Source organism: Gastrolobium bilobum, unplaced genomic scaffold, assembly GCF_033153095.1.
Source record: "Gastrolobium bilobum isolate Gb01-03AN ecotype WA unplaced genomic scaffold, APGP_CSIRO_Gbil_v1 utg34787, whole genome shotgun sequence".
Lineage (NCBI taxonomy): Eukaryota > Viridiplantae > Streptophyta > Magnoliopsida > Fabales > Fabaceae > Gastrolobium > Gastrolobium bilobum.
The window spans coordinates 66,787-94,082 of NW_026897009.1; the positions used below are offsets into that span (position 1 = coordinate 66,787).

Genomic DNA, 27,296 nt, shown 5'->3' on the forward strand with positions numbered 1-27,296 from the left:
GTGTGACTGGACCAAATGCTATATTCAGTGACTGATTATTCATTTACCCCATATAGTATATATCCTTCACTAATGTCTTAGTGTGTTGGGCTAATTGACCCGGAGTTTAGTTTTTTTTTTTTAAATATTAAACTAATGTAATTTGAAATTTAATTATTAAAAGTATATAGTTTGATTATTTTTTATTGTGTGGATCCACAATCGGTCATAAAATTACGACACGAGTTACTAACTATATTGTTTTCATAAAAAAAATTTAAATTATATTATTTTATTATTTTTTTAAACTTTATTATATTAATCATTCTCCCTAGTGAGTTGTTAAAAAGTTTAACATCACTAATGATGCGCAGTTACAGTAATTGAACTTTAAAAATAATTTGATAACATATAATTGGATTATAAAGTAAGGAAATTTTACATTTACAATAAATTAAAAGATACGTATACCAACTATATTTAGGGCAATAAATTCAATCATACGAAATAAGAATAGAAGTAAATAAACTACAACAAATATCCTTTTCTGAGTCCATGATTCAATACGAGTATAAATAAAATAAGGAAAGCAATTATGAAATTTTTTTTGTATGGAATACAATATGAAATGAAATTCAAAAAGATGTAATTGACATAAAAATTCTTATGCATAATTTTTTCTTATGGATCTAGTTTTGATTTTTTTACTCTATTTTGTGTCAAGTGTAAAACTGTAGTATTTTTATTTAAAGGGTTATATATGTATTATGTAACACGAAAGTTACTATTCATTCTTGCATACACAAAATTAATGTAGGGCCCACAAGGTTTTTTTTCCTTTCACTGATCTGACTTTCTCTCTCTTCTGTTTTGTATCTACAGGAATATTACTTTAAATTCTGTAACATTACGAACTCAATTCCCTTATTTAAAAGTATGAAAAATAGTATGAAACTATGAATTATTCAATTCGGGTTGGAGAATGGTGGATTCATGTGTTAAGTAAGCTATAGGCATTAGTAGGAACACGACGGGAGCTCTATTGCGGTCAATCTAGAGTGAGGTAGTGTTTTTGCCTAGGGCTGATAAAATGAGCTGAGCCCGCCCCCGCCAAACGGGACGGAGTGAGTTGAGTTTTTCAACCCGCCAGCCCACCCAACCCACCTCGCCAAACCCGTCAGCCCATCAAGATTGGCCTGCCACGGGTCGGGCTAGCCCGACAAGCCCGTACACAACTAAGCACTAGATAAGAAAGCGTTTCATTTTCTTTAAAACAAAAATCCTAATCCACAAAATGGAAAAAGGCAAAAGAGCATGCAGTGTGCAGCCCTTCAAATTTATTTTATTTTTTCAATGTCAATGATCCAAGGTTACGTGCGTAACATGTGTATTATGAGTAGTGTGTATTATGAGTACTGCAGAAAACGTGAAGCATACCATCAAGAGAGAGAACCTATAGCCATCACTTTGTCTCGGGAGCAATTTCACTATCAATAGCTAGAAAATATGAAAGCTTAAGATAGTGTTTGGTTGAGGGGAAATTTTTTAAAGTGGGTAATTGTCTTTACTAGGAAAGACGTTGGAAAGTTAGTTTGGTAGGAAAGTTTAAAAAAAGTTGTTTGGTAGAGCAAAATATTACTAAGAAAATTGGGTTAAAAATCTTGATGTGTGTTTGGTTTAAAATAAAATTGTGATGGGAAAAAAAATGCAAAAGACGAAATTAACCTTTTTATAAAATTAAACATTTTCACTCGCTTTCTTCTTTGAATTTCTACTTGCAGCATCCTCAAAGCAACCCCATTTTCACTCACTTCCACCCAAACCTTTCAGTTACTCATACTCTTCAACTTCATGTCCTTTCCCAACCAATCATTCACTTAACAATTGTGTTGTTCATTCCTCACTGTTCAACTCACTCTCTTCTCTTTTAAGTCCAGTCCCTTTTCAGCTTAGTTGTTTGATTCTATGAAAAGTTTCAACTAAATAAAAAAGGAAGAAAATTTCGATTTGGGGCGTGAGATTTGATCCATTCAAGTTGAACATTCTTGTTGTGACAGCTCTGATACCTTTAGGTTCCAAACTCTCTGTGGTTGACAATAACGGGTTTCCTCCAATGGTGATTTTGCCTTTAAGTTCTTTAACATTTCTGATGAACCAAACCAGTTCAGTGCTGGCGTGCCATTTTCAACGTGTGGTTAAGAAAGAGGGGGTGTATTTGTCATGCCATTTTCAACCATTTTCACTTATCCGATACCCTCAACCAATACCACCTGTTGAAATGGATTCTTCAACAGTGTCAATAATATCCAATTTTTGCACTTCTTCTTGCATTGCTGTGGAAACCTGTTTGCTAGGAAAATTTTCCAAAAAGCTTCAACCAAACGTGGTTGAGTCAGATTCCCACATGCACTTACCCACCAAAATTTTAACTCTCCCCAACCAAACACTACCTAAAAGACACCACTAGTAGTTATTGAATTCTTCTTGGTTTCATATGCACATTAGGATTTGATGCAGATTTTTTTATGTTTTTATGCATATTTTTGTGTGTTTTTATGTAGAATTTTATTTTTTTATGATTTTTTTTATTTTAAGCGGATTGGCCCGTAGTCTTTCAGCCCACACATAAAACGGGACGGGTTGCTAAATTCAGTCAATTTTATCAAAACAGGTCAAGACAAGTCGACCTATTTTAAACGGGCCAGTGACAGATCGGGGCGGGCTTGCCCATATTGACAGCCCTATTTTTGCCATGTAAATGATGGAGAGAGAGATGTATAGTCACATGCAAAGTATCTAAGTGCATAGAGAGAATGAGACGGGATGCAATGATCAGTCAATAGCCAAATGTCCTTGCAATGGACCATAGATGTGTGATGTAGAAATGGTTAACATAAGATCCCTCCTCTATTATTAAATATACAAATTATAACATACGAGAAATTAGCCTATCACGTGCATTTCCAGTTTTCCACTGTATAACCTATACCCTGAGTTTGTGCCTCGCTCCGTCAAACTAGTACTCCGAGCCTGTATGGTTGTATGCTAAATTCATTTGATGGTGTATTTAAATATCTGAAATAACTAGCTTAATCGATTTAAAATGAATAAAAATATATAATATAACAAAATTGCAATAATACAAATTAACATGATCATTAACAATCATGGCATAAAAAGACACCTATTCCTTGACGTTTTTCAAATGATAAATAATATTGCCTGAAGAGGACAATACCGCTTGAATATTAGATAAGGCTATCCAAATGCCAAATTGTCGGGTACAAATTCCATGCTTACGGTTGGATAGTACTTGTACTTCATCTTCATGTTGAGGGGGCATTCACCCCACACCCATTATCAAATTTTAGCCATTAATTTTTGACAATCAAATTGTTATAATTTGTGGAGAATTATTAATTAATTAAAAGTGTGTCCTAATAAATTTTAACAATTAGATTTCCAAAATCAATAATTAAGATTTGATGATATATATATATATATATATATATATATATATATATATATATATATATATATATATATATTCCTTATGTTATCTAAATTGATATATAAAGTCAGCATTCTCAATACAAAAAATTAAAAATTGTATACTAAAAAAAAATCAATAAATTGTCACTGATTTTTTTTAAATATTTAATATTTATGCAATGAATATAGATAAATTATCTACCTTCATTTCTAAAACGACGTCGTTTTAGATGAAAAGATTAAAAAATTATTAGAAGAAAAACTATTATAACCCTGAAATAAATTATAATTACAAAAATATATTTATTTCACCCAAAGACAACATTTTGAACTCAATGTATATAACTTATTTACGTTAATAGTAGAAAAAACAAATTTTTTTTTTTTTGGTAAAAACAAATCCTTTTTTTAATTACAGTTTGAATAAGTTTTTTTGGTAAAAACGATAGATGTTATATTATAGGATTTTATTTTTTTCGTGTTGGATGAGTCAAATTGTCTTCTGCAACCTACAAAAAAGTGAGTGAAACTCACTAAAAAAAAGAAAATAAAAAAGTGAGTCACACTCAATTTTATATGTGTTGTATGAGATAATTTGTCTCATAAAATATGAGAAAAATAAAACCTAAATTTATACGGCCACTTTGTGAGTGCTAGTCTTAGTATAATAAGAAAAATAAAACATTGCTTACCAAAAAGAAAAGAAAAGAAAAACATTTTATTTTGACTGGAATATCATCCTACATGATAAAAAAATCAGAAGCAACAACAATTATTTTCTGAGACCATAAATAAATGAGCATAATTCCGTGCGGCCTTCCTTGTCATTTTCTGTTTGTTTTTATGTATAGCTGGACGTCGTCATGTATGCACATAAAGCAAGGGAGAATGATGTCTGCGGTTGCGATTTCTTTCCTACTGATTAAAAAACAAGAGTGAGAAGAGAAAAATTTGTGTAAGTGATAGGAATTTCTGCCGTAACTGTTAGAAATTATTCTCCCATAAAATAATTATCCACTAATCTTTTGTAGCTCATTTTGAGGTCTGTAGGGGTGCATTTCGTTATTTCTTGTTTAAAAAAAGGCAGTATGGTATTTCTTTTAAGAGACATATATTTATTATATTGCATAAGATAAAATGTCTCATGCAATACACATTAAAATAGATGAGATTTTTTTTCTTTTTTTATATGGATCTTATCCACTTTTTTATATATTATATGAAATAAATTATCTCATATAACATGATAAATATATTTCTCTTCTTTTAATTACATATTTTATGCAAAATATTACGAATTTGAGTAATAAAAAGTTACAAATTAGTCAAAAAAAAATTACGAACATATAGAAACTACATATCTTCATTACTTATTTTTGTAACTTTTATTACTTAGTCCATACTTTTTAAAACATATTATAATATTCTGTCGGAGAAAATATCAAGGTAGATTGCTTAATGGTTTTGTTAAAATTTCACGAATGCAAATTCTTATTTTCTAATTTGACTCTTTAAAGTTAAGAGTTAATTTAAAAAATATGATTGTCGACTAAAAAATTAACATTGATATTATTCTATTAATTTTTTCAATTAATAATTATAACTCTTTATTATTATTATTTTTTGAAAGTACCCTTATCATGGAGTGTGTTTTTTTATCAAACATAAATCATCATTGATAATAGACCGCTTATTAAGAGGCGATGAAGATCCCGAAAAAATAATAACTTCGGCACTGAATTGAGATAACGATGTCATAAAACATTAATATTCGACGCTTTTCGCAATCTTGTCATACCAAATACGGCTTTATAAGGCTATTGTCTCATAACTTTTTTGTTTTTTTTTTCACCATTAATTTTCAAAGTTTAAATAAAGTGAGAGTATCCGCTTATAATTTTTTTTTTTATAAATTATATTATGTATCTCCAGAAATATATAATATAATTTGTAAGAATTTATAAATAAAAAATTTATAAATATAACTTTTCTCTTAAATAAGTATGCGTATATTTTGTGAGATTTGATTTTTTCATGTAGCATGAGAATTGAATTGTCATGTTGTGACTCAACTAGTAGTGGATTCCACATTTATTAAAAAAAAAATATTGTACACAAATTGAAGGATCATAATATAAGAATTGAATATCATGCAACATGAGAAAATATTTTTCCATATTTGGTTCTATTAATCCTTTACACTGCTCGATATATACGGAAGAAGTTTAATAAAACTTAAATATAGGAAAGCAACATTTTTCAAGTAATACAATCTAGAAAGCACCTCTTTAATGCTCATGTGAGATGTTTATACGATAGATCATGAGTATGTAAATTTTTTATTTTGTACATATTATGTAGGATTTTTTTATTACTTAATAAGAATATCTTTTGAGGTACCAGCTGTGTATGCAGGCATTTTTAAATTAATCAAATTTCCGCCAAAATGTTAAGAATATCATAGCGGAATACATGGGAGTTGTTATGCCGATTATTTTGAATTTTTCATCTTTCAAAAGAAAACAAATATCAATAAAAATATTTAAAATAATTGTAATTATATAATAAAAAGTTTTAAAATGATTGAAGTTAATTTCAATTAAAGAATAAAAAGTCCTTACAAATTTATCTTTTATTTTCACATTGTTAAATGAATAATAATAATTCATACATGTTATCAATTTTAATATCGGTAGTTCTAAAAAACAATAATTGAAGGCTAAATTGAATTTTTTTTATAATAGTACAGTTAAATATTATGTAAATTTGAAGAATTTTGCAATACCCATTCATTATGATATTAAACCCAATTATTAATGTTATTAACTGTAAGTGATTTATTGGTATTGGTTGTTAATATATAAATAAATCCTAATTAATATAGCAATAAAGCTCCGTACATTTAGTAGATGGTCTGAGTTTCTTAAATTGCCAAGAGTTCGATCTTTGACTGAGTGTAAGAAAAAAGTTTTGTTGATATAAATAAAATCTATTTCGATAATCTCTATGCTTCAAAAAGTCTTCGACTGTCGGTAAAAAATTACTTTAAGAAAATTCAAATAAATCCCAATATAAAGTTCTCACCCAAATAAAAATAAAAGAAAGAAGAAATCTCAATGTAAAGTTTGATTTGAGATTTAAAAAAATTAATATTTCAAGGGTTTAATGATTTTGTTTTTGTTGTATAAATTTTTTTTCTATTACATTTACATAGAAAGTGAATAGATTTCATTAATATTTTTTCTTGTCTTTATAATGAAAATCACATATTTTTATATGACAGACATTATTTTTTTCATATTTTAATGCTAGAAGATTAGTTTTAATAGAATTATTGTTTCTCATGTTGTAGGAGAGAAAATTATTTTCTAAACATATATAAAAGTAGTAAAAAGTGAGTATCATTTTAAAAGATGTAAAATTGTGTCATTTTAAGTAAGAAAAAGAGATAAATAATGGTGGGAGAGAGTGGACAAAAAAATTAAAGGAATGTGTTCTACTCTTTGTGAGAGTGAAATAACACAAATTATGTTATTTAAAACGATAAACACTTTTTCTATGAAAGTAAGTACGATTTCTCATTTTCTTTTTTTATCTCATCTCTTTTTATATTTTCATACAGATCTCACATATTTTTATATTAATAAAAAATATTTTTATTTTTTACTATATAAAAAATATTAATTCCTCGTAGGACATCCCATGCGGTTGAAGTTGAGAAGTAATAATTACTAGCAACAGCAGGTATTTCCAGCTGGAAAACTGCGTAATCAGAAGATATTTTTGACTGGAAAGCTGGAACATTTAAAGACGTTACTTACTGACAGATTGGTGGTGAGTCTGTGAAATGGAATATTATTCGTTGATTTGTTCTATCCTTTTTTCTTTTTCTTTTTTGGGATAGTATATTGTGACACTCAAATTATGTTACATATATGTGATACCCAGTCAATCTCACCGTTAAATCGCTTATATTGATCCAACGGTTATATTTATTTCCATCTTTGTATGGTCATGATTTCTCAAATTTAAAGTGAAAGCATTAAATATGGGAAATCATAACCATACAAAGGTAGAAATAAATATAAAATATTAAATTCGGGAAATCATGACCATACAAAGATGGAAATAAATATAACTGTTGGATCAACATAAGCGATCTAACGATGAGATTGACTGGGTGTCACATGGGTGTAACATAACTTGGGTGTGAGATAGGATATTGTGACACCCAAGTTATGTTACACCCATGTGACACCCAGTCAATCTCACCGTTAGATCGCTTATGTTATCTTACGGTTATATTTATTTCCATCTTTGTATGGTCATGATTTCTCAAATTTAAAGTGAAAGCATTAAATATGGGAAATCATAACCATACAAAGGTAGAAATAAATATAAAATATTAAATTTGGGAAATCATGACCATACAAAGATGAAAATAAATATAATCGTTGGATCAACATAAGCGATCTAACAGTAAGATTGACTGAGTGTCACATGAATATAACATAATTTGGGTGTCACAATATCCTATTTTCTTTATATATAAATTCTATCCTCTTCTCATCATAAAACCTTATATGCAGGTGCTATCATCAGCTTCATTTAATGCAACCCAATGCTCAACCAGACATCCACTCCCCGTCCGTGGGGCTCATTTCCTTTACCAACCACAAACAAAGTCAAAGTCTCGATGTACCACCCAGCTGCCACATAAACAAATTTTTGATATATTAGATGTATTCAATTTGGGTATATTTTTTTTAGAAGGAATATTCTCACTATTAATAATTCTTCACTGCTAATTTATTACTTATCTAATTATTATTAGAGTAATATTTTCTCTCTCTTCAAAATTTTTTTAACATTCTCTCTCCTTGATCCACCGATAATATGATAAGTAGTAAGAATTTTTGATAGTTATAATATCTCGTTCTATTTTTTTTTTCAAAAGTTTCTTCTTTTTTAATATGGTGAGATTTTTTTTTTCAAAAAAGTAAAAAAATATCAAATATAATTTTTTTTTACCGAATTAGGTAAATCTAATACACCAAAAAATTGTCCCTGGCAAAGCTTACGGACCCATTTGGTCATAAGCACTGAACTGTTCATACCATTCTATGATCACATGTAATTAATGAAGAAAGATTCATCAACCATCCCCATCACCCCTAATAATTATACTAAATAATTAATGGCTTTAAAGTGAATGTAGATAAGTTATTTACATTCATTCTTAAAAAGATGTTGTTTCGGGTTCAAAAATTAAAAAATTATAATAAAAAAGACTATTATAACTCTAAAATAAATTATAATTACAAAAATACTTTAATTTTTCGTCTCAAACAATGTCGTTTTTGATTCAATAACTACATTGATTATAAAAAAAAAAGAGAAGCAAACCCATAATTAATTACAGTTACTTTTATTTGAAAGGTTTAATCTTGCCCAGGTTTTAATTTTTAACATTGTTAAACCAAATTTAATGAAGTAGATGATCAAGTCACGCAAACCCAGCTGGCATCTAGTTGTTTGTCGTTTAGGTGATACGATCAAAACCAAAATCAAAATCACATTGTGTACGGTCTGTGACTCCAATGGAAAGTATACGAAACCGTTCAATTCACGACCCATTCATCCACTTGCTACAACAAACCCTGACATACGCGTCTTGTATTTACTTGTTAGCGTGAATTGGCCGCTCTTTGTCCTCCATTCTTCCCCCACTAGGGTCATTTATGCCAGAAAAACCCTTTTTACATGCAATTCTTTCTAGGGGAAAAAAGTGAAAATTCTGAAAAGCATGACATAACATATACATCTCCGTCCAAGTCCATCAACCATTGAGCGCTGTAATTTAACAATTAATAATTAAAAATAAAAAGGCTAAAATTAAAGCATGGACCCTCCTCCCTGCACCGCACGCCGCTCCACCCTACAATATCATAAATATAATCCTAAAGTAGTAGAACCGTACGGGACAGTGAAAACCCCAAAAAGAGAAAGACAGTGTTTTTCGGTGCTAAATTCATAAGGCCCTGACACACGACACAAAAGTAACTTAACATTAATAAAATAAAATTAAAAAAAGGCTAAATAATTTTCCCTTCCCTTGTTCCTTCGTTTATTTTTCCTAACAATGATACCACCGTGACTGGGATTGAATCTTCATTCTTCAGCATGGACTTTCAGAAGTGAAATTTTGAGGGTCGAGCTTGGCTCGACAAACTGGACAAAGCGGGTGCTTGGAAAACCAAGTGTCAGCACATTCCACATGGAACCCGTGGTTGCAACCGGGGACCAGTCGAACCGGTTGCTCGTTCTCGATGTCGTCGAGGCACACGGCGCATTCAGTGCCCATGACCAATTCTTTTCCGGTGATTCTAGGAAGCTTCTCGAGCTCCGAAGGGGACAACCCCTTTTCAGAGACGGACTTCGCCGGTGGTGTGACGGGAGGCTGATGGGTAGTGACGTACCAGAGAAGGCACATGTAGATGATGAAGATGGAGCTCATGCCAAGACAAGGCAAGAAAAGCGCGAAAAGGACGGAATCAAGCATTTTGGCCTTGCACCTTTCAGTTTCACACACCACCTTGTATACCACTGGGTGAGGACCAAAGGAAACCAAATTAATGTGGTGCTATTAGTGGTGGTTGGTGGAGGAGTACCCAAGGTGATGGGTGAGGGTGCCAGCTACACAGCATATCGCACAATAAGAGGGTTCTGGTGTGGGAATTTGTGTGTTTGGAAAACCAACAGATTAAAAATAATAGGGACTCTGAAGAGGCAGATCAGAGATCCTGGGGGGTTGTATTTGGAAGCTTGTGTGTGTGAGTTATATACTATTAAGGTGGGTTGGGGATAGCAAGGTTGAGACTCGTGACTTGAGAATTGCAATGGAGACGGATTAGAAAGAAGAAAGGGGTATTAGTATGGCTTCGCTCCAACGCACTAATGAAAATTTTAATTTTTAAACCAATGCACACCTGTATTTACTATCTAAGATTTTTCTTTTTTAGGTAAATTACTAGTGAAAATTTACTTGATATCTTTTTTATTCATTATATATATTTAAATTTAATGTACTTGATAGAAAACTTGATATTGAATTCTCTGTTTGTTAAACGAATTTCTGCTCTCTATGAGATAAGACAGGTTGTCAGTCATAAATTCGATAATCTATGGCATCTGAACTGAACACTCGAGATAATACCTCAAACAAGTGAATTTGTATCCTCTCATTTCGAAGAGTGGTTACGTAATAATATTATTTGATTAAAATTATTTATTTTCACTTATTAATAATAAATAAAAATATATTATTTTTAAATAAATAATTATGATCAAATAACATGTTTATATTACCACACATAATAATAACGATATTAATTTTATCAATGCAAAAATGTAGTACTGAAAATTCAAAAGTTAGAAAAAAAATAACTATATTAATTTTATGTATGGATTAATATCATTTATGTTTCACTTATTTATCCTTCTGGTAAAAGAATATAAAAATAATAATAACGATTAACACAACCAATATAAAAAAATTATAACAAATAATCGCCCCTTAGCACTCGAACAATGCTTCTAACGGATAGGCAAGGACTTAGCCCTGCCGTTCACGCTACCAAGCTACCACCCTAAAATACCATGTTACGTACAAAATTAATAACTATTATTACTATTATAGAGCTGTTTTGGTAACATTTTGGCGATGGTGTATTGCTTATTTGATAAGTAAAACCCGCCCACAGTTTTCACGTCTCACGATAAATATTATTTCCTCTCTCTTTTTTCAAAAAGATTAATTAATGTGAATTATCAATGAAAAAATTACATCATCATTTAACAGTAATTTAGTGAGTTTAATAGTATATAAGTTGTTAAATTTATTAATTTATATCACAATATTAATTAAGTGAAAACGTAAAAAATTTTATATCAACAACATATTAAAACTGGGAAATGTAAAGATTATGTTGGAGGAAAAAAAAATCAATTTCATTGTTTTTGTGTCCGGATGAATCTTCCACCCTCTTTTTATAATATGACGAAATTAAAACCCATGGAAATTATATATGCTTTTAAATTCTCACACATACTCATTCTTGTTGATTGATATGTCGTGATCCTTTGTTAGAATAAGAGAAAGTAAAATGGAAAAATTATTTTCTTGGCACACATAATATGAAAAGAAGAAAGAAAAAATATGGATTCACATATTTTATTTATATAAAAAAATTAAATTATTTCCTATAATATCAGAAATATTAAACTCAAAACATAAACAACATATGTTTTTTAACTTTTCCAAAAATATATTATCATAATTTAACTTTTGTAAAACGTTTTTTAATTGTATTTGACGTATATAATTTTTTTCCTTTCATCGTGTCCTACGATATGATTTGGGATAGCCACGTAAGAAGAAAGCTACCACTGAATCACTGACACACGGGCCTGAGGGCGACGAAGCATTTTTTCCGTTTGTACCAAAAAAGGTCTGCATCTGATAATTTTTTTCCTATAATATCAGAAAATATGGATTCTTATATAAAAAAATTAAATTATTTTCTATAATATCATAAATATTAAACTCAAAACATAAACCACATATGTTTTTTAAGAGAAGGATATTGTGACAACTAAGTTGTGTTAATACCAAGTGACTATCAATCAATCTCACCGTTAGATCGATTATGTTGATCCAACGGTTATATTTATTTTCATCTTTGTATGGTCATGATTCCTCATATTTAAAGTGAAAACATTAAATATGAAAAATCATAATCATACAAAGGTGAAAATAAATATAAAGTATTAAATTTGGAGAATCATGACCATACACAGATGAAAATAAATATAACCGTTGGATCAATATAATCGATCTAATGATAAAATTGATTGATAGTCACTTGGTAGTAACACAACTTGGTTATCACAATATACTTCCCCATGTTTTTGAACTTTTCCAAAAGTATATTATCATAATTTAACTTTTGTAAAACGTTTTTTAATTGTATTTGACGTATATAAATTTTTTCCTTTCATCATCGTGTCCTACGATATGATTTGGGATAGCCACGTAAGAAGAAAGCTATCACTGAGTCACTGACACACGGGCCTGAGGGTGACGAAGCATTTTTTCCGTTTGTACCAAAAAAGGTCTGCATCTGAATTTTTTTCCGTTGGTCCCATCTTAAAAGCATAGGGCCCTTTATTTGTATATCCAAACACGACTCAGTGCTACGGTCCCAGGTTGTCCGATTTCCCTTCGAGTTAAGATGGCTCAGGAGTAGGGGAGTAAATGGGCTGAACTTTGGCCGTCCTGGCACAAGTTTACGTTAAAAAAATATTTGGCCTATCTAACTTACTGGTTTATTAAAAGCTTTATTTGTATGCCAAGCTCGATTCATTTTCAAAAATAAGAAAGTCTGACATGGCCTACGCCTTGTAGGCCTCCCACTATATATACTAAGCAAAAAAAATAATTGTATAGAGCAAAGAAAGTTTCATTCATGCATGCACTAGTACTTCTCATATGAAAAAAATGACAAACAAGAAAGAGTCAACCTAATACCTCAGCTCTAGAATGTATATCATAGAGGAACAGAGTCAAAGAATGGGAAAAATAAGAAAAATACAATTAGTGGAGACAAGGGAATGTCATTCATCTAAAAATCTTTAAACCACCATCAAGACAAGGGAAAGAAGAGTATTTTTGAAAGATCTTCATCAGTAACATCATAATCCAACAAAGTATCCATTGCTCCATGGTATTAAGTTGCAACAGCATGTAAAATTTGGAGACATTAGACAAGTTTTCCTTTCATAAAATAAAATAGCTCAAAAAGTAAGAGATATTGGTATTTGGTACTTTGTGTCTTTACTACATAAAATAAATATTATTTTATTATTTTATTTTAATAAATTAAATAGGCCAGCCTACAAGGCTGTAGGTCGGGCTTGACAAAATTGGCCTATGACCTATTTATTAAAAAAACTTTTTTATAAGCCTAAGCCTACTCTACTTTTCTGAAAGGTCGGGTCTAGGTTGGGCTCAATGTAGGCCGGGTCGTAGGCTAGGCTGGGCCAGCCTGGCCCATTTACACCCCTACTTAGAGGCTATATCTATCGTCACGGGATATGAGATACGACACAATACGATACGTCGACATGTTAATTCTAAAAAATATTATATTTTGACATATTAAGTCACATTTTGATATTAAATAATATTTTTAATATATAATATAATTTATATTTAAGAGATATAATAGTCCATAAAAAGTCATATAACCAATCAAATATTCAAATTTCATAATATAAATATAAAACAAAAATAATTTTTCATATCTTGTTACTTTTATATGTAAAATTTCATAACAGAAAAAATTGACTTATTAATTAATTTTTAATTTTTAGTTAATAAAAAAAGTGTCAAATGCGTGCTAAAGCGTTGACTGCGTGTCGAAAAAATTGGACCGCGTGTCGGAAACACGTATCGGAACATGTAGGAGCGTTGTCCGAAAATGTTGACCGCTTGTCGGAGTGTGTCGGTGTCCGACACACAAATTTGTTAAGAAAATACGTGTCCATGCTTCTGAGTTTAGAGGTGGGGAAAATTTGTATTGTGCATCGGACGCATCCACTTAGGTGCATCTTTTTTTTAAAATCAAATTTTTTTATATTATTTAAATTCTTATCTTTTGATTTATTTCCTTGCATGTCCGATTTTTTTCTATTTTATGCAATGATGTACCTATAGCGGTACTCTCGAAGAACCACTTGGGGTGGGGGCTCTTTTTTTCCCCTATTTGAAAAAGGGGATCTTTTTCTTATGTTAATGTAAATATGTTGTCTCATGTTAATGAAACAAAATAAAAAAAGGATTCACAAATGATTGAAGAGACAAAAAAAATAAAGGTGAGATCCACCTTTGTTATGTTTGTGTAGGAAGATGGGTTATATCATGTTAAATGAAATAAATATAACCATTCGTAAAAATATGAGCTGATATGTTTAAAATTTGTTACTTGAATTAGGTTTGGACTTTTTTAAAAATTGATTCAATAAAAAAGTTTCATGTTTTAATTCAAAAGTCTGGTTTTATAGTCTTTTAGTCTGGCATAATATACAAATTTTTATTTTATAGTTTTTATACTGCTCGTAACAGCTCTCTCTGCAATTTAGGTTGAACTCGACGGGTCAACCTGCCAAAACAGGGCGGGTTAGGTTATACTATTCAACCCACCAACTCACCTCAACCCGTCCCGTTTGGTTGTGGGTCAAATCGGGTTGGCGGTGGGTCGGAACGGTTTGGCCCGCGGGTCAGTTTTTTTTTTTTACTAACAGGAAGTATTTTAATTGTCACTAAGCTTTTGTGATATGAATTTTTTTTATCTAAGTACTCCCCAACAAAAAATAAAGTAAAACAATTTATTTAAATCCAAAGGTTATCCATATATTGAGGCAAAAATAAGTTCTTAAAAAATATTTAACTAAATATTAGTATACATTTAGGTTTGAGATTGGAAAAAAACTAAAGGAATTATGAAATGAAAATAAGAAATAATATAAAATTAATAAATATAATTTATTTTTATTTTGTATTTTTTTTATTAGGCGTGTTGACCAACAACCCGCCAATCCACCACAAAACGAGGTGGGTTGAGATTTTCAACCCATATCAAAATGCGGGACGGGGTGAGCCAACCCATTTTTGGCGCGTTGACATCGAGTTGGGCGGGCTGACCCGTTTTGTCACCTCTAATTTTATCCCATTTTATTCGTTAAACAGAATTTTTGAATAATTTTATATTATATTTTTTTGTTTTGATATGCATTGAATTTATGAATCTTTTTGAAATTATTATCGTTTTTATTGTATATTTTATTTGGATAATTTTTTATTGTCTTATTTTTTTTACCGGGCTAAATTAAATTTTTATATTTTATAAATAAATTAAATTATAGATTAATAATTATATTCATAATAAATAACAAGTTAGGTTTTAATTTTTTAAGACTAAGGACCGATCCGGGCTCATTCCTTTAACACTCCTAGTTAGGGAAAAATTTAATACGCTCCAGGTCCACCACTTATTCAGGGGTCCTTTTTCCATAAATGAAAAACTTTCTTCCATTTCTACCCTTCTCTTTTTTATTTTTTCCCTCTTCGTTCTTTTTTTTTTTTATATTTTGAGAAAGGACTACCATAGTCCAAGCCACTAAATACTTTCTCCCTAGTTAGCGGCATCCACCGAAAAACAAAAGCATATTTTGGGGCGGACCCTTCAACTTTACCAAAATAGGGGAGGTTGCGTTCGGAGTTTGTTTATCGGCGGTACAATTAAAGTAAATAACATTAAAAATACACTTTTTAAAATTAATTTAGGAATTAAAAATTGACTTCTTTAGTTTTGTAATGTTTTTCAAAAATAAAAAATTAGAAAATGCATGCCAGTGATTCCCTGAAAACATTCTAATCTCCCGAGCTAAGTACGACAAACTACAGATGAAGACAAGGAAATCCAACAGCCGCATTGTTTGTTTGAAAAATTAAACAGTTTGCTTTAAGTAGTGGGTTTCTTAACTTTGCACAAAAAAAAAAGTCGTTATTTTTAATTTGACTCGTATAAAGTAATTAAACTTTAACATAATTACTTTTGTCGATAAAATTTTTGTATAAAAGATGTAACTTTTATTGCACTATAAAACATTTGTATAGAATAAAGGAAAAAAGTTAAAAGTAAACTAAATTTTTTTTTAACTTTTTTATGGTATATATATTTTATTTTAAGAATTAATATTTCTCGTATTGTAAGCAATAATTTTATCTTCCACATATATAAGTGTTCATGTGTTTTTTTTTCATATAATCCCATATGAGCTCTAAATATTTTTATATATGTATAAAAAAACTATCTCTTACAACATGTTAGAGAATAATATAAATCACCAAAAAAGTCATCATCCAACTCTTAAAGTTTTGGGTTGAAATAATTTTTTATATGATATTAGAGCTTCTTTAACCATAAGATCACGAGTTCGATCATCATTGTCTCTCATTTCTAGTAAAATTAAATAAATATGAGGTAAACAAAAAAATTTGACCTGTGTAATATTTACACCTTAACCTCAAAATGTTTTTACATAAAGGGATATATTGGCATAGCAAAAAAAAAAAAAGGAATATATTAAAAAAAAAATCATCAAAGACCTTAAAATGTTGGGTTAAAATAATTTTTTATACGAGAGAAACATTATTTCCTTAATTTTAACCCCTCACGTTAAATTTTAATCTTGTATCCCTTGTTTGGTGGATCACAATGCAAGAGTTAACTTTACGGGGTCGAGATCATCATTTCTTCCGCATTTGAAGGTATGCGGTATGAGTCAGCTGAGTGTCAGAGTTTTTGACCTTGCACTCTTTTTTTTTTTTTATTAATTGTCTTATTCTAAGATCTAGATGATCTCTACTAAATACGAGACTAATATTTTATGATACAATCAAGTATCAAAAGGCGACGATATTTTTAAAGGTTTTATTAATTTTATATTAAAAGAGATAAGTTATCTGATATTATTAAGATAAATTTATGAGTTTCATCACTTGAAAAAAAAAATTAAAAAAAAAGATAGCGCAGTCATCGAAAAATATGTAGGAGAAAAAACTTATATCATATAACATGAGAATAGTTTTTTCCTATTTTTAACAGTAAGTTTTAAGACTTAATACTTGTTTTAATAATTCAACTATTCTTTACTCGAACTAATATAAGCATGTAATTCATCGACAATCAATAATATTATTACTTATAAACAACTCACTAATAAATACATAAAGGAAATTGAACTCGAAAATTTGTACTAATCATTTTCAATCATGTCACTTAGTCTATTTTCGTTGACACCATGATATGTTCTTCCCGGTAATTATTGGCCATTTTGAATTTTGTTTCCAGCAATGGCATTCTGATGTTTAAATTATGGCTTCTCTTTTTTCATGTTATATAAAGTAGTACTTTTTATGGGCTTTTTCACCCTTTTGCCCCTTATTAATTAATTAATAACTATTTTGCCCCTGATTTGAAACTATCTACTAATCTGCCCCTCTTTAATCGACTACCTTGCATTTTTAATCGACTAAACGGTTGTTGGGAGATTTAATCGACTAAATCTCTCTACTTAATCGATTAAAATCATACTGACTTATTTTTTTTTTGTAAAATATGAAGATTTAGTCGACTAAATAGGGAGATTTAGTCGACTAAATCTCCCAGCAGCCATTTTTTGTCTGTTTTAGTCATTTAGTCGATTAAAAATGCAAGGTAGTCGACTAAAGAGGGACAGATTGATAAATAGTTTCGAATCAGGGGCAAAATGATTATTAATTAATTAATAAGGGGTAAAAAGGTGAAAAAACCACTTTTTATGTCATATATACAATAAATGATACGATTCACATCTTGTTAAAAAAATAAAAAAGAGGATATCACGAATTTTGATATTTCACAGTATGAGAAAACAATCTTCAAAAATATAAAAAAATTATTTCCCTTAAGTAATATCTTTCAAGCTCTAATTTTTAACTATAAATTTTATTATATGTAAAAGATTAAAAGATATGAGTGTTAATACAAAAATAAAAAATCTACTTTGAGATAGAAAAAAGCATAATAGATTAAAATGATTGGATACAAAATGTTTATATTTATAGAAAGTTTTAAGAAAATGAAAAATGGAAACATGTTGTGGATGAACATCATCGCCATGCGAATGTGATTCTGCCATTTGACCCGGATGCACTTTCCATATATAGAGCCAAAAAACAAATAAATTGAAGGGGTAAAATTATCACCTAAATATTTTTATTAAAAAGATGACAACTATTTATATCACAAAAAAAAAATTCGTAATAACTAAAGACTTATTTAAGAAAATATGTATATCAAGTTGTATGAGACGAAATTATCTCATATAATATATAAAAAATAGGGCAAGTTATATTTACAAACTACGCTATCTTCTCCCGGAAGAACACTAGGTTTCACTATGTTCTCCTGGAGAAAGATAGTGTAATTTGTAAAAATTTGTCAAAAAAATTTGTAAACGGATCATTCTCCATGAAACATAGATGATATTCTTTTTTTTTTCCTTTCTATTTTTTTAATGTATTTTATCTTTTTTATTTATATGTTGTATGAGACAAATTATTTTATACAATATATAAAAACATATTTTCCCTTGTTTTGTGTTGACAAAAAAATCAAATATAATCCCTCCTTATCTCTAGCAGTGTATCAGATAAGATTAGATCTGTGTTATCGTATTTGGCAGTCTCGGCCCATTATCGTGCGTCTATTTTCCACTTTCACCAGGTGTTTTAGTTTCCTCCAACTGAGAGTAGTAACACGATGTCCATTTAGGTTGTGCATAACATATTTTGATTTTGATTTTCCTAGTCTAAGAAATAAAATTGGTTAAAAATAATATTTATGATTTATTTTTTTTATCTCGAATAACGAGCTGATGTTAATTAACACAAACTGAAAGAAATTAGAAACAAATTTTTTCATAAGCATATAATATAAAGTATGTTAAGATATAAGATTTTTTCTAGTCACTTCTTATAACTACGTACTGTTGTTGTGGGAAGTATTTTTTTCGGATCTGGATCCTTTAATATGAAAATTCACATGACTATGTAATGTGGAGAATCATAACCATACAAAAGTGGATCAATAGTAAAAAAAGAGGAGAAAAAAAAATGATAAAATAAGTAGTTACGAAATCATAACCGTTGATTTACCTTTGTATGATTGTGATCTTCCCACATGACCTTATCATGTTTTTTTTTGACACATTAAAGAATCCATTTCCACTTTTTTCTCTCTTGGTTTCAACTGATGATAATTTTTTTAATATTATAATAATATATTTTTCGGAGTACATAATTATAAGTTAGTGACTCTATAAAACTTTATATTCAGTCACATAATAAATAATATTGCCTAATATTTATTAAATATATATTATCTCTTAACGATAATATAATTTAATTATATTATTTTAAAAAAAAAATCTGTATAAAAATAAAGTCAAAAAACATTACGATTGTCGTGCACAACCTGAGTTTTGGGGTTGCACACTTGCACCGTCCACATATTTAAAAATTAAAGTAAATAAAAGATTTAAAAATATCACTTTTATTAGTAATTTAAGTGAAAATGGATTAAAATATTTATAAATATAACTGATATAGTTTAAATATATTTAAGCAACTTTAAAAATTCTTATAATTTTATAAAAAAATTGAACAATTATATATATCTGATTTTTTTCTAATAAATCATATTTTTATTGTTTTTAAATAAGTCTTTATCAGTTAACCGGATTTAAATATTTATAATCATTGTATATTTTTTGTTTTGGACATGTTATTATAATTTTTCATGATATATAAGAACTTTATTAAAAAATTTGTTGAATTAGAAAGATTTATTTTTATAGTTACATAATAATTAATTTATCTTTTGAAAGTTAAAACCAAATGTTTTATAATTTATAATAGGTGTTTGCAAATGAAACAAATTATAAAATGTTCGAATGAACAATTTCATTTTTATATATTTGATTACAATAACTATGCTTAATGCTTGGTACGTAACCTTGTTTAAATGATTTTTTATTTAATTTATATGTCGGTTAATAAGAAACTCAACTAATTTAATTTAAATAATGTTAAATTTTACAAATATATTTATCTTAATAAGGCTTATCATTTCTCAAGCTACTTGAGATAATTTTATCTCCGGCTACTAAATTATAACCGTACAAAGATAGATCAATGGTGATAAAGGAAGAGAGAAAAATGAAATCATAACCATTCAAAGGTAAATCAATTAATATAAGAAAATAAATAAACAAAACGACCTAGTTTTGGAGAGACCAGATATAAACTTATTTCAAGTTGGCCGAAAAAAAAATTTCCCATCTTAAAATTTTTATTTTCGTTTCAAAAGTTCAAATTTGAAACTTCTATTTCCTTGTTAGTTAAACGTTCCCTGGTAAATTCCCTTTTTAACTACTGATGGCCACTTCATTGCTTATTTTTTTGATACAAGTGAATAGCTGAATCATGTTAAGATCCCACATTTCAAAAAATTTGTGTCGTGTCTGATACACTCTGATACTCTAACATATATTGTAGAGACTCAAAAAATAATTCAAAAGTTACGTTGCGTTACATTTTTTGTTCCAACTACTATAATCGTTTGATTACAATTATTATTTTATTGAGTTTAATATAAATATCTAGGATGTCTTATCTTTTCGCAAAATCGGTATTATAAGTTTGGAGATGTTATAGTTACTTTATCTTTTTGTTAGTACTTGTTACTACAAAATCATAACCGTTGATTTTCGTCAATCTAACTGTTATAATTTATTGGGTCATACTTATTAATTAATTATTAATTTTTAATAAATTATAACCGTTAGATTGACGAAAAACAATGGTTACGATTTAGTAGTAACAAGTAGTAACAAAAAGAGGTAATAACTATAACATTCTCCTTATAAGTTTAGTTTCATTTTTTTGCTAAACTATTGAATATTAAAATATAATATACACAATATAAATTAAAAATATTATTTAATATCAAAATATGTCTTAACTTGTCAAAATGTCGTATTGTGTCGTATCTTATGTCAAGTATCAGTGTGACATAGCTGAATCTACACTTTCCTCGAGTAATATTTTTGCTCTTGCGATTGGATGATATTACTTATACAATTCACATGATAGTGTTTTAGGGGGTGTTTGGTAGGGGAGAATTTTTTTTTATCCGAGAATTTCAATTTTTAAAAATATAATTTTTACATTCAGTTTACGATAATATCTAAAATTAAAATTTTAGAAAAATTCAATTTTCCGGGAATCCCTAGAAATTCCACGTACCAAAGGGGCCCAAGGAATTTCTAAGAATTAATTCGTTGTAAGATTTAGCCTTTCTATAGTAAATTCTATGATACGAATCTAATTTGTGTTGTATATTATTTTCATGAATTTAATGCATTACATTAAAAAGTATATAAAGATTTTCTTACTATCTCTGGAAAAAAAATAAAAAATTGCCATATATATTTGGAGAATAGTTTTTTTATATTATATAAGATAATTTTATTTCATATATACACATAAAAATAGATATGATCTTTTTTTTTTCTTTATTGGAAATGTATTTCCCATGATTATTATTGCCATATATATATATATAAAATATGATAATTTAATTTGTATACTTTTTGTTGTTGACTTTTTTCTTCTATCCAGTACCTTGTTTTTGTTGACTATTTTTGTTGTTGACTTAATTAATTAGTTATTGTTGACTTTTTGCTGCAGCTGGTATTTTTACTAATAAAACCACAGCAGATCTTATTTATTATTATCGCTTACATACGAAGGAATTAATTAATTAACAAATCAAGAAAACAGAGTCCACAACTCCAATCCAGCATAATAGCATATGCTTGGGCAGTAGAGCTTTGGAGTGAGAAAGTAAATTGAAGGATGTTGCAGAAACCAAAGCACGCGATCGGGATAGTGGTACTACAATTACTTGTGTTGCAGTTTTTAGTTTTCTTCACAGCTGATGCAGATTACATACCACCTTCAAGATTGACCGGGTTCCCGTACAAGAATCGGTCCTTCGATTTCGACACGATTTTGATCGAAGCGTTCTATGATCCATTGTGTCCAGACAGCAGGGATTCGTGGCCCCCACTCAAACAAGCTCTCCAACACTACGGTTCTCGAGTTTCACTTGTCGTTCACCTCCTCCCTTTACCGTAAGTCACACCTAATTTACATGCTGATGCTCTCATTTTGTTTCTTCTCATTTCTCACAGAATCTATTTTTCCTTTAATCAAGAATTTCTTATTTTGGGTTTTTTTTTTTTTTTAATTTTTTGGCATGATGGGAATTATCTCCGATATATATAACATGTGGGTGTGTGGGTCCATTAAAAGAGACAAATAAAATATAGAACACTCATTTTTGCGTGTGTGTAAAAATATCTATTAAAACACTAATCTCTTGTTTTATAAGCTATTTTGCAAAATTCTCTGCGTTAGTTATATGCTAGGTAATTTATCATGCGGCTTGTTCTTGTCTTGGAGTGGGTGTTAGGCTTCTTTTCGCATATGTTGTCTTATTCTTGAATGGAAAACTCTTTTAAGCCCTTGAAATCCAAAGGAATGCCTCGTCTTTTGATTTGATGAATCATATAATCTTGTTGAATTCTGAAATTCAGGGAAGATAAAAAGGAAGTGTGCTAGACAGCATTTTTGACATAATTGTACCATGACCTCAATTGTTATTCCATACATGTGATGTATTGAAATTATTTTTCTTCATTCTGGAAATCGCAGTTACCATGACAATGCTTTTGTTGCATCTCGTGCTCTGCACATTGTGAACACATTGAATACATCTGCAACATTCCCCTTGCTGGAGTGGTTCTTCGAGCATCAGGTTAATATTTCCAGTTTCAAAATCGATTTGTATTTGCTGTATTGGTTGAATACGGTACACATTGACTTGAGGCTTTCGCCATTGTGAAATTGGATGTGAGATTTGCTTTAGAGTTATACTGATTCAAAAATATGTTTTCCGTTTTCATTGTGCTTCAAATCTGCTGAGATTTTCACGGTATTCTTGTAGTGAACTTTTAGCTGTTCTCAGTTCTTTTCCGCTCCTCATTGTTGGTTGTCCTTTTTTGTTGTACTTTTACACTCAAGTCTCATGTTAGTTATTATTGAGTCATTTGGTGGTCTGTGGACCAAAGACCCGAGCTTGAGTCTGTCTTTTTCGTGCACACACACTCAGAGACTGCACAATTAATGCCATTAATATACTGTGTTAAACTTTTTTATGCATTCTGTTTGGATTGATCCCCGACAACTGAAAATTGCAATCTCTTGGTTTTTATTCCCCTGGTTTTATTATATTCAAAGCAAGAATGATGAGAATTTTTTTTTGACACTCCTGCTTCAGCAAGGAAACTTTTCATCGTGTTAAATTAGGGAACTCTTGATTGAATCTCCAAATTGTTGGAGTGGTTCTTTAGAATTTCCTCTCCACTTTTGTGCAGAAACATGTCTTAATATAACTCATGCGAGTCTGCGACCATTCCTGTTATAAATATATAAGGAAAGGCAACATGGCTACTTGAAAGTCATGTATCTCTGGGTAAAAGTTGCTTACGTTGATGTCACAATGATTTGTATCTTCCGTGTTGTATTGTACTCAAGAAATAAATGTTGCATCTAGGTTGCAATCTTTCTGTAGGAAAAGTTGTACAAGTTTCTTTGCTCACCGGATCTGGTGCATACTATTTAACAGGAGAAATTCGATAATGCTCAAACACTGAACTCATCTAGAGCTTCTATAACAGATGAGATAATAAAGTCTGCAACAGAAGTAGTTGGGAGCTCTTATTGTAATGCCGTTAATGATGGCTTCAGTGACGGAAAAACTGATGTTCAAACCAGAGTTTCTTTTAAGGTAAGGCAAAATCTTTTTAGGTGGCTTCAGATTGACTCCATTTATTAGAAGATATGAATGGATTTGAAATTTGTATTCGAAATTATTATTTTTATATCATGATTCTTTGATTTAAGACTTGAAGAAGCACATAAATAAAACTCGCCTTTCAATCAAATGCATTTTTCATGTTTGATTAATTTTAAGTTTTTATGAAAATGCAGTATGCTACATTGAGAGGGGTGTATGGAACGCCTTTTTTCTATGTCAACGGATTTTTATTGCCTGGTTCTGGAGCTGCTATTGACTACAATACATGGATGAAGGTCATTGACCCTTTGATCGCTGCCAATAAGAGCATAAAAGAGAAAGGAATCCCTTCACTTGTGAAAAATGCAGGTCTATGAAGTTTAGTTGCATTAGCACTTAACCTGTAAAGGAACCAAAATAATGTCTATGCTTACTGATAGGTGCCAATGCCTATAATGGAAATAAATTTAATATAAACGTTCCTTTATATTTATACGTGGGTTGGATATATTGGTCATTTAAACGTTCCTTTGTCCGCCCCTATTAGCGAGAACGGGGTGATGATGCGGTGAGCAAGTAGGGAAAAATATGACTAACTATCTCAAGAAATTATAATATCAAGTATCAATTTACATGGTTAATTATTATTGGGATTTACAAGTAAGATTCAAGAGTTCTATAAAAATAAGATAAAGGGTGAAAATGAATTTTATTTTTACCGAAAGGATTTAGATGACAAACGCACGCTAGAGTCCGTTCATTCGATCAAAGCTCGTTCCCCTACTACAGGGGACATTTCTAGTTGTGTGTTACAGACAAGCGGATAGGTTTCAACTTGTAAAATGAATATTCAATGTACTGATTTTATTGCATGTTGCAACTTTTTTATAAATGAAAAAAGTTGAGGAAAAGAGAATTGCATATTTAATATCATGGAATGAGTAGATATTGTATACTACAAATTGCATTCTTCCAATGATCGTGTTGGGGGTCGTGGTGGCAGAGGAAAGGGAAAGGCCGGAGGTATGTCTTGTATTGCTTTCACATGATTGAGTCCGGTGCATGTTTTCATGCCTAAAGCTAATAACGCTTGTTGTGTATTTGTTGTCTCTGGATACCTTAATTTGAGTCCATATGTATTTTCCTCATGTGCCTTCTGCATTGTGCATCTGAAGATAAATGCTATTATATATGGTATTGATCACCTATGAGAAAGCTTTGGTGTAGGGTTTGGCAGATCTGTAAATACACTCATCAGGTTCTAATTTTTATAATACGTTATGTTTGCTAATTCTACTTACTAATCTCTACAGGTTGATATAGTGATGGTGCTATTTTTCTTTTGATATAATTGTTGTTGTTTTTCTTCAGGGAATGGCTTTATTTTCAGCTGATTATGAGGACGATGGAGGTTGGGATCGCAATAGCGGAATTGTTAGGACAGGGGTAGAGGCAGTCTATTATATAAAATTTACTTGAAGTTAATTTGATTGTACATATTCAATCTTTGTGTCACGTATAATGTTCTGACTAGTTAAATGCTCTCAGAATATTTATGAATTCTTGTTGCGATTGAATTAGATGCATGTTTGAGCTGGCTAGCATGATTACTTTATTAGGCTATCGGCTTTACTCTAACGAGGTACATAATGGTTTACCCCTACCGCTCTGGTTACATCCAAGAATACAAAAACGTAGTACAGAAAATTTAAAAGTTAGAAAACAAGTTTCTAAGCATATTTATTTAATCTAGTATGATTAATATCATTAATGTTTCATTTATTTATCGTTCTAGTAAAAGAATATTTAAAATAATAATAATGATAAAAAAACCAATATGAAATTTTTTTTATAACAAATCATTGCCCCTTAACAACCAATACCTACAAAAAAAATAAAAATAAAAATAATAATAATAAATCTATTTTCATAACTTTTTGGCAATGTTGTATTGCGTATTTGACGAGTAAAACCCACTCACATTTTTCATGTCCAACCATAAATATTATTTCGTTTGTTTTTTTTTCTAAAAAAGATTAATTTTTGCAAATTATCGATGAAAAAATTACATCGTCATTTAGCAGTAATTTAATGAGTTTATTAGTACATAGGTTGTTAAATTTATTAAACTATAACACAATACTAATTAAGTAAAAACGTAATTATATCAAAAATGGGAATAACATCTATCATTTTAAAAGATGTAAACTTATATCCTTTTAGATTCTTACCGTTGATTTTCGTCCATCAACGGTTATAATTTATTGGATTAAAATTATTAATTAATTAATAATAAATTTAGACCATTAAGTTTAACCCAATAAATTATAACCGTTGATGGACAGAAATCAATGGTTAAGATATAAAAGAATATAAGTTTACATCATTTAGAAGGATATATGTTTTTCCCATCAAAAAATATATAAAAACTTATTCCAATTAAAGTAACAGAAGGTTACGTAAACAAAAAGAAAAAAAAAAGTGCATTTTCAAGATATCTTTATAAACCTCGATAAACAAAATGATATCGCCAATTAACAAGAATGATAAAGGAAAAATATCTCATATTATTGAAATGGGAAATGAGTAAAAACTATATTAATAAAGAGGATGATTGATTAATTATATCATTAATAGATGTTGATAATGATAATATTAATTTTGATGATTGATGAGTAAGAGAATAATTGATTTGTATTTTTCTTAATGATTTGCACTTTAGTTACTCATCTATTTAAATTATTGGATCCTTTTTTAACTTTAAATTCATATGATATTAAATATATTATATATTTTAAATTATTTATTTATATTTTTATATCTTATGATACACTACAATTCACGATATATAATAAAAAATGGCCAAATTATAGAGGAAGGATCCGTTTATAATTTTTTTTTTTTATAAACTTACAAATTACATTATATCTGATCGGTAATACTCTACTCAATGATATATTGCCGATTAAACATAATATACTTTATATAAATTTATAAACAAAAAATTTATAAATATAAACTTTCCCCAACTACGTTTTATACTTATTAGTTATTTCAATTATGACATAATCAATTTGGATATCTTTATTATTGACTTTTTTCCTTCCATCCAGTGCCTTGTTTTTGTCTGAAAGCCTTAAGGACGTGTTTGATATAAGTTTTATTTTGAGTTTGACGGGGAACTCAAAGTGGATATTGAGAAATATCATATTTGGTACAAGTTTGCAAAAAAAA

General features: G+C 29.5%; 2 protein-coding genes across 2 annotated transcripts; one reads left to right on the forward strand and one right to left on the reverse strand.

The window, feature by feature from the left end:
- Positions 1 to 8,911: 8,911 nt before the first annotated feature.
- On the reverse strand, positions 8,912 to 10,418 carry LOC133303402 (E3 ubiquitin-protein ligase ATL23). The gene has a single exon (XM_061503315.1). It carries the CDS (start codon positions 10,031 to 10,033, stop codon positions 9,650 to 9,652), a length of 384 nt encoding a protein of 127 aa, XP_061359299.1. The 5' UTR covers positions 10,034 to 10,418; the 3' UTR covers positions 8,912 to 9,649.
- Positions 10,419 to 21,961: 11,543 nt separating this feature from the next.
- LOC133303401 (uncharacterized) lies at positions 21,962 to 24,709 on the forward strand. Its single transcript, XM_061503312.1, has 4 exons — positions 21,962 to 22,335; positions 22,919 to 23,021; positions 23,892 to 24,053; positions 24,257 to 24,709. The coding sequence occupies exons 1-4, from the start codon at positions 22,058 to 22,060 to the stop codon at positions 24,437 to 24,439; spliced, it is 726 nt and encodes a 241-aa protein (XP_061359296.1). The 5' UTR covers positions 21,962 to 22,057; the 3' UTR covers positions 24,440 to 24,709.
- Positions 24,710 to 27,296: the final 2,587 nt, after the last annotated feature.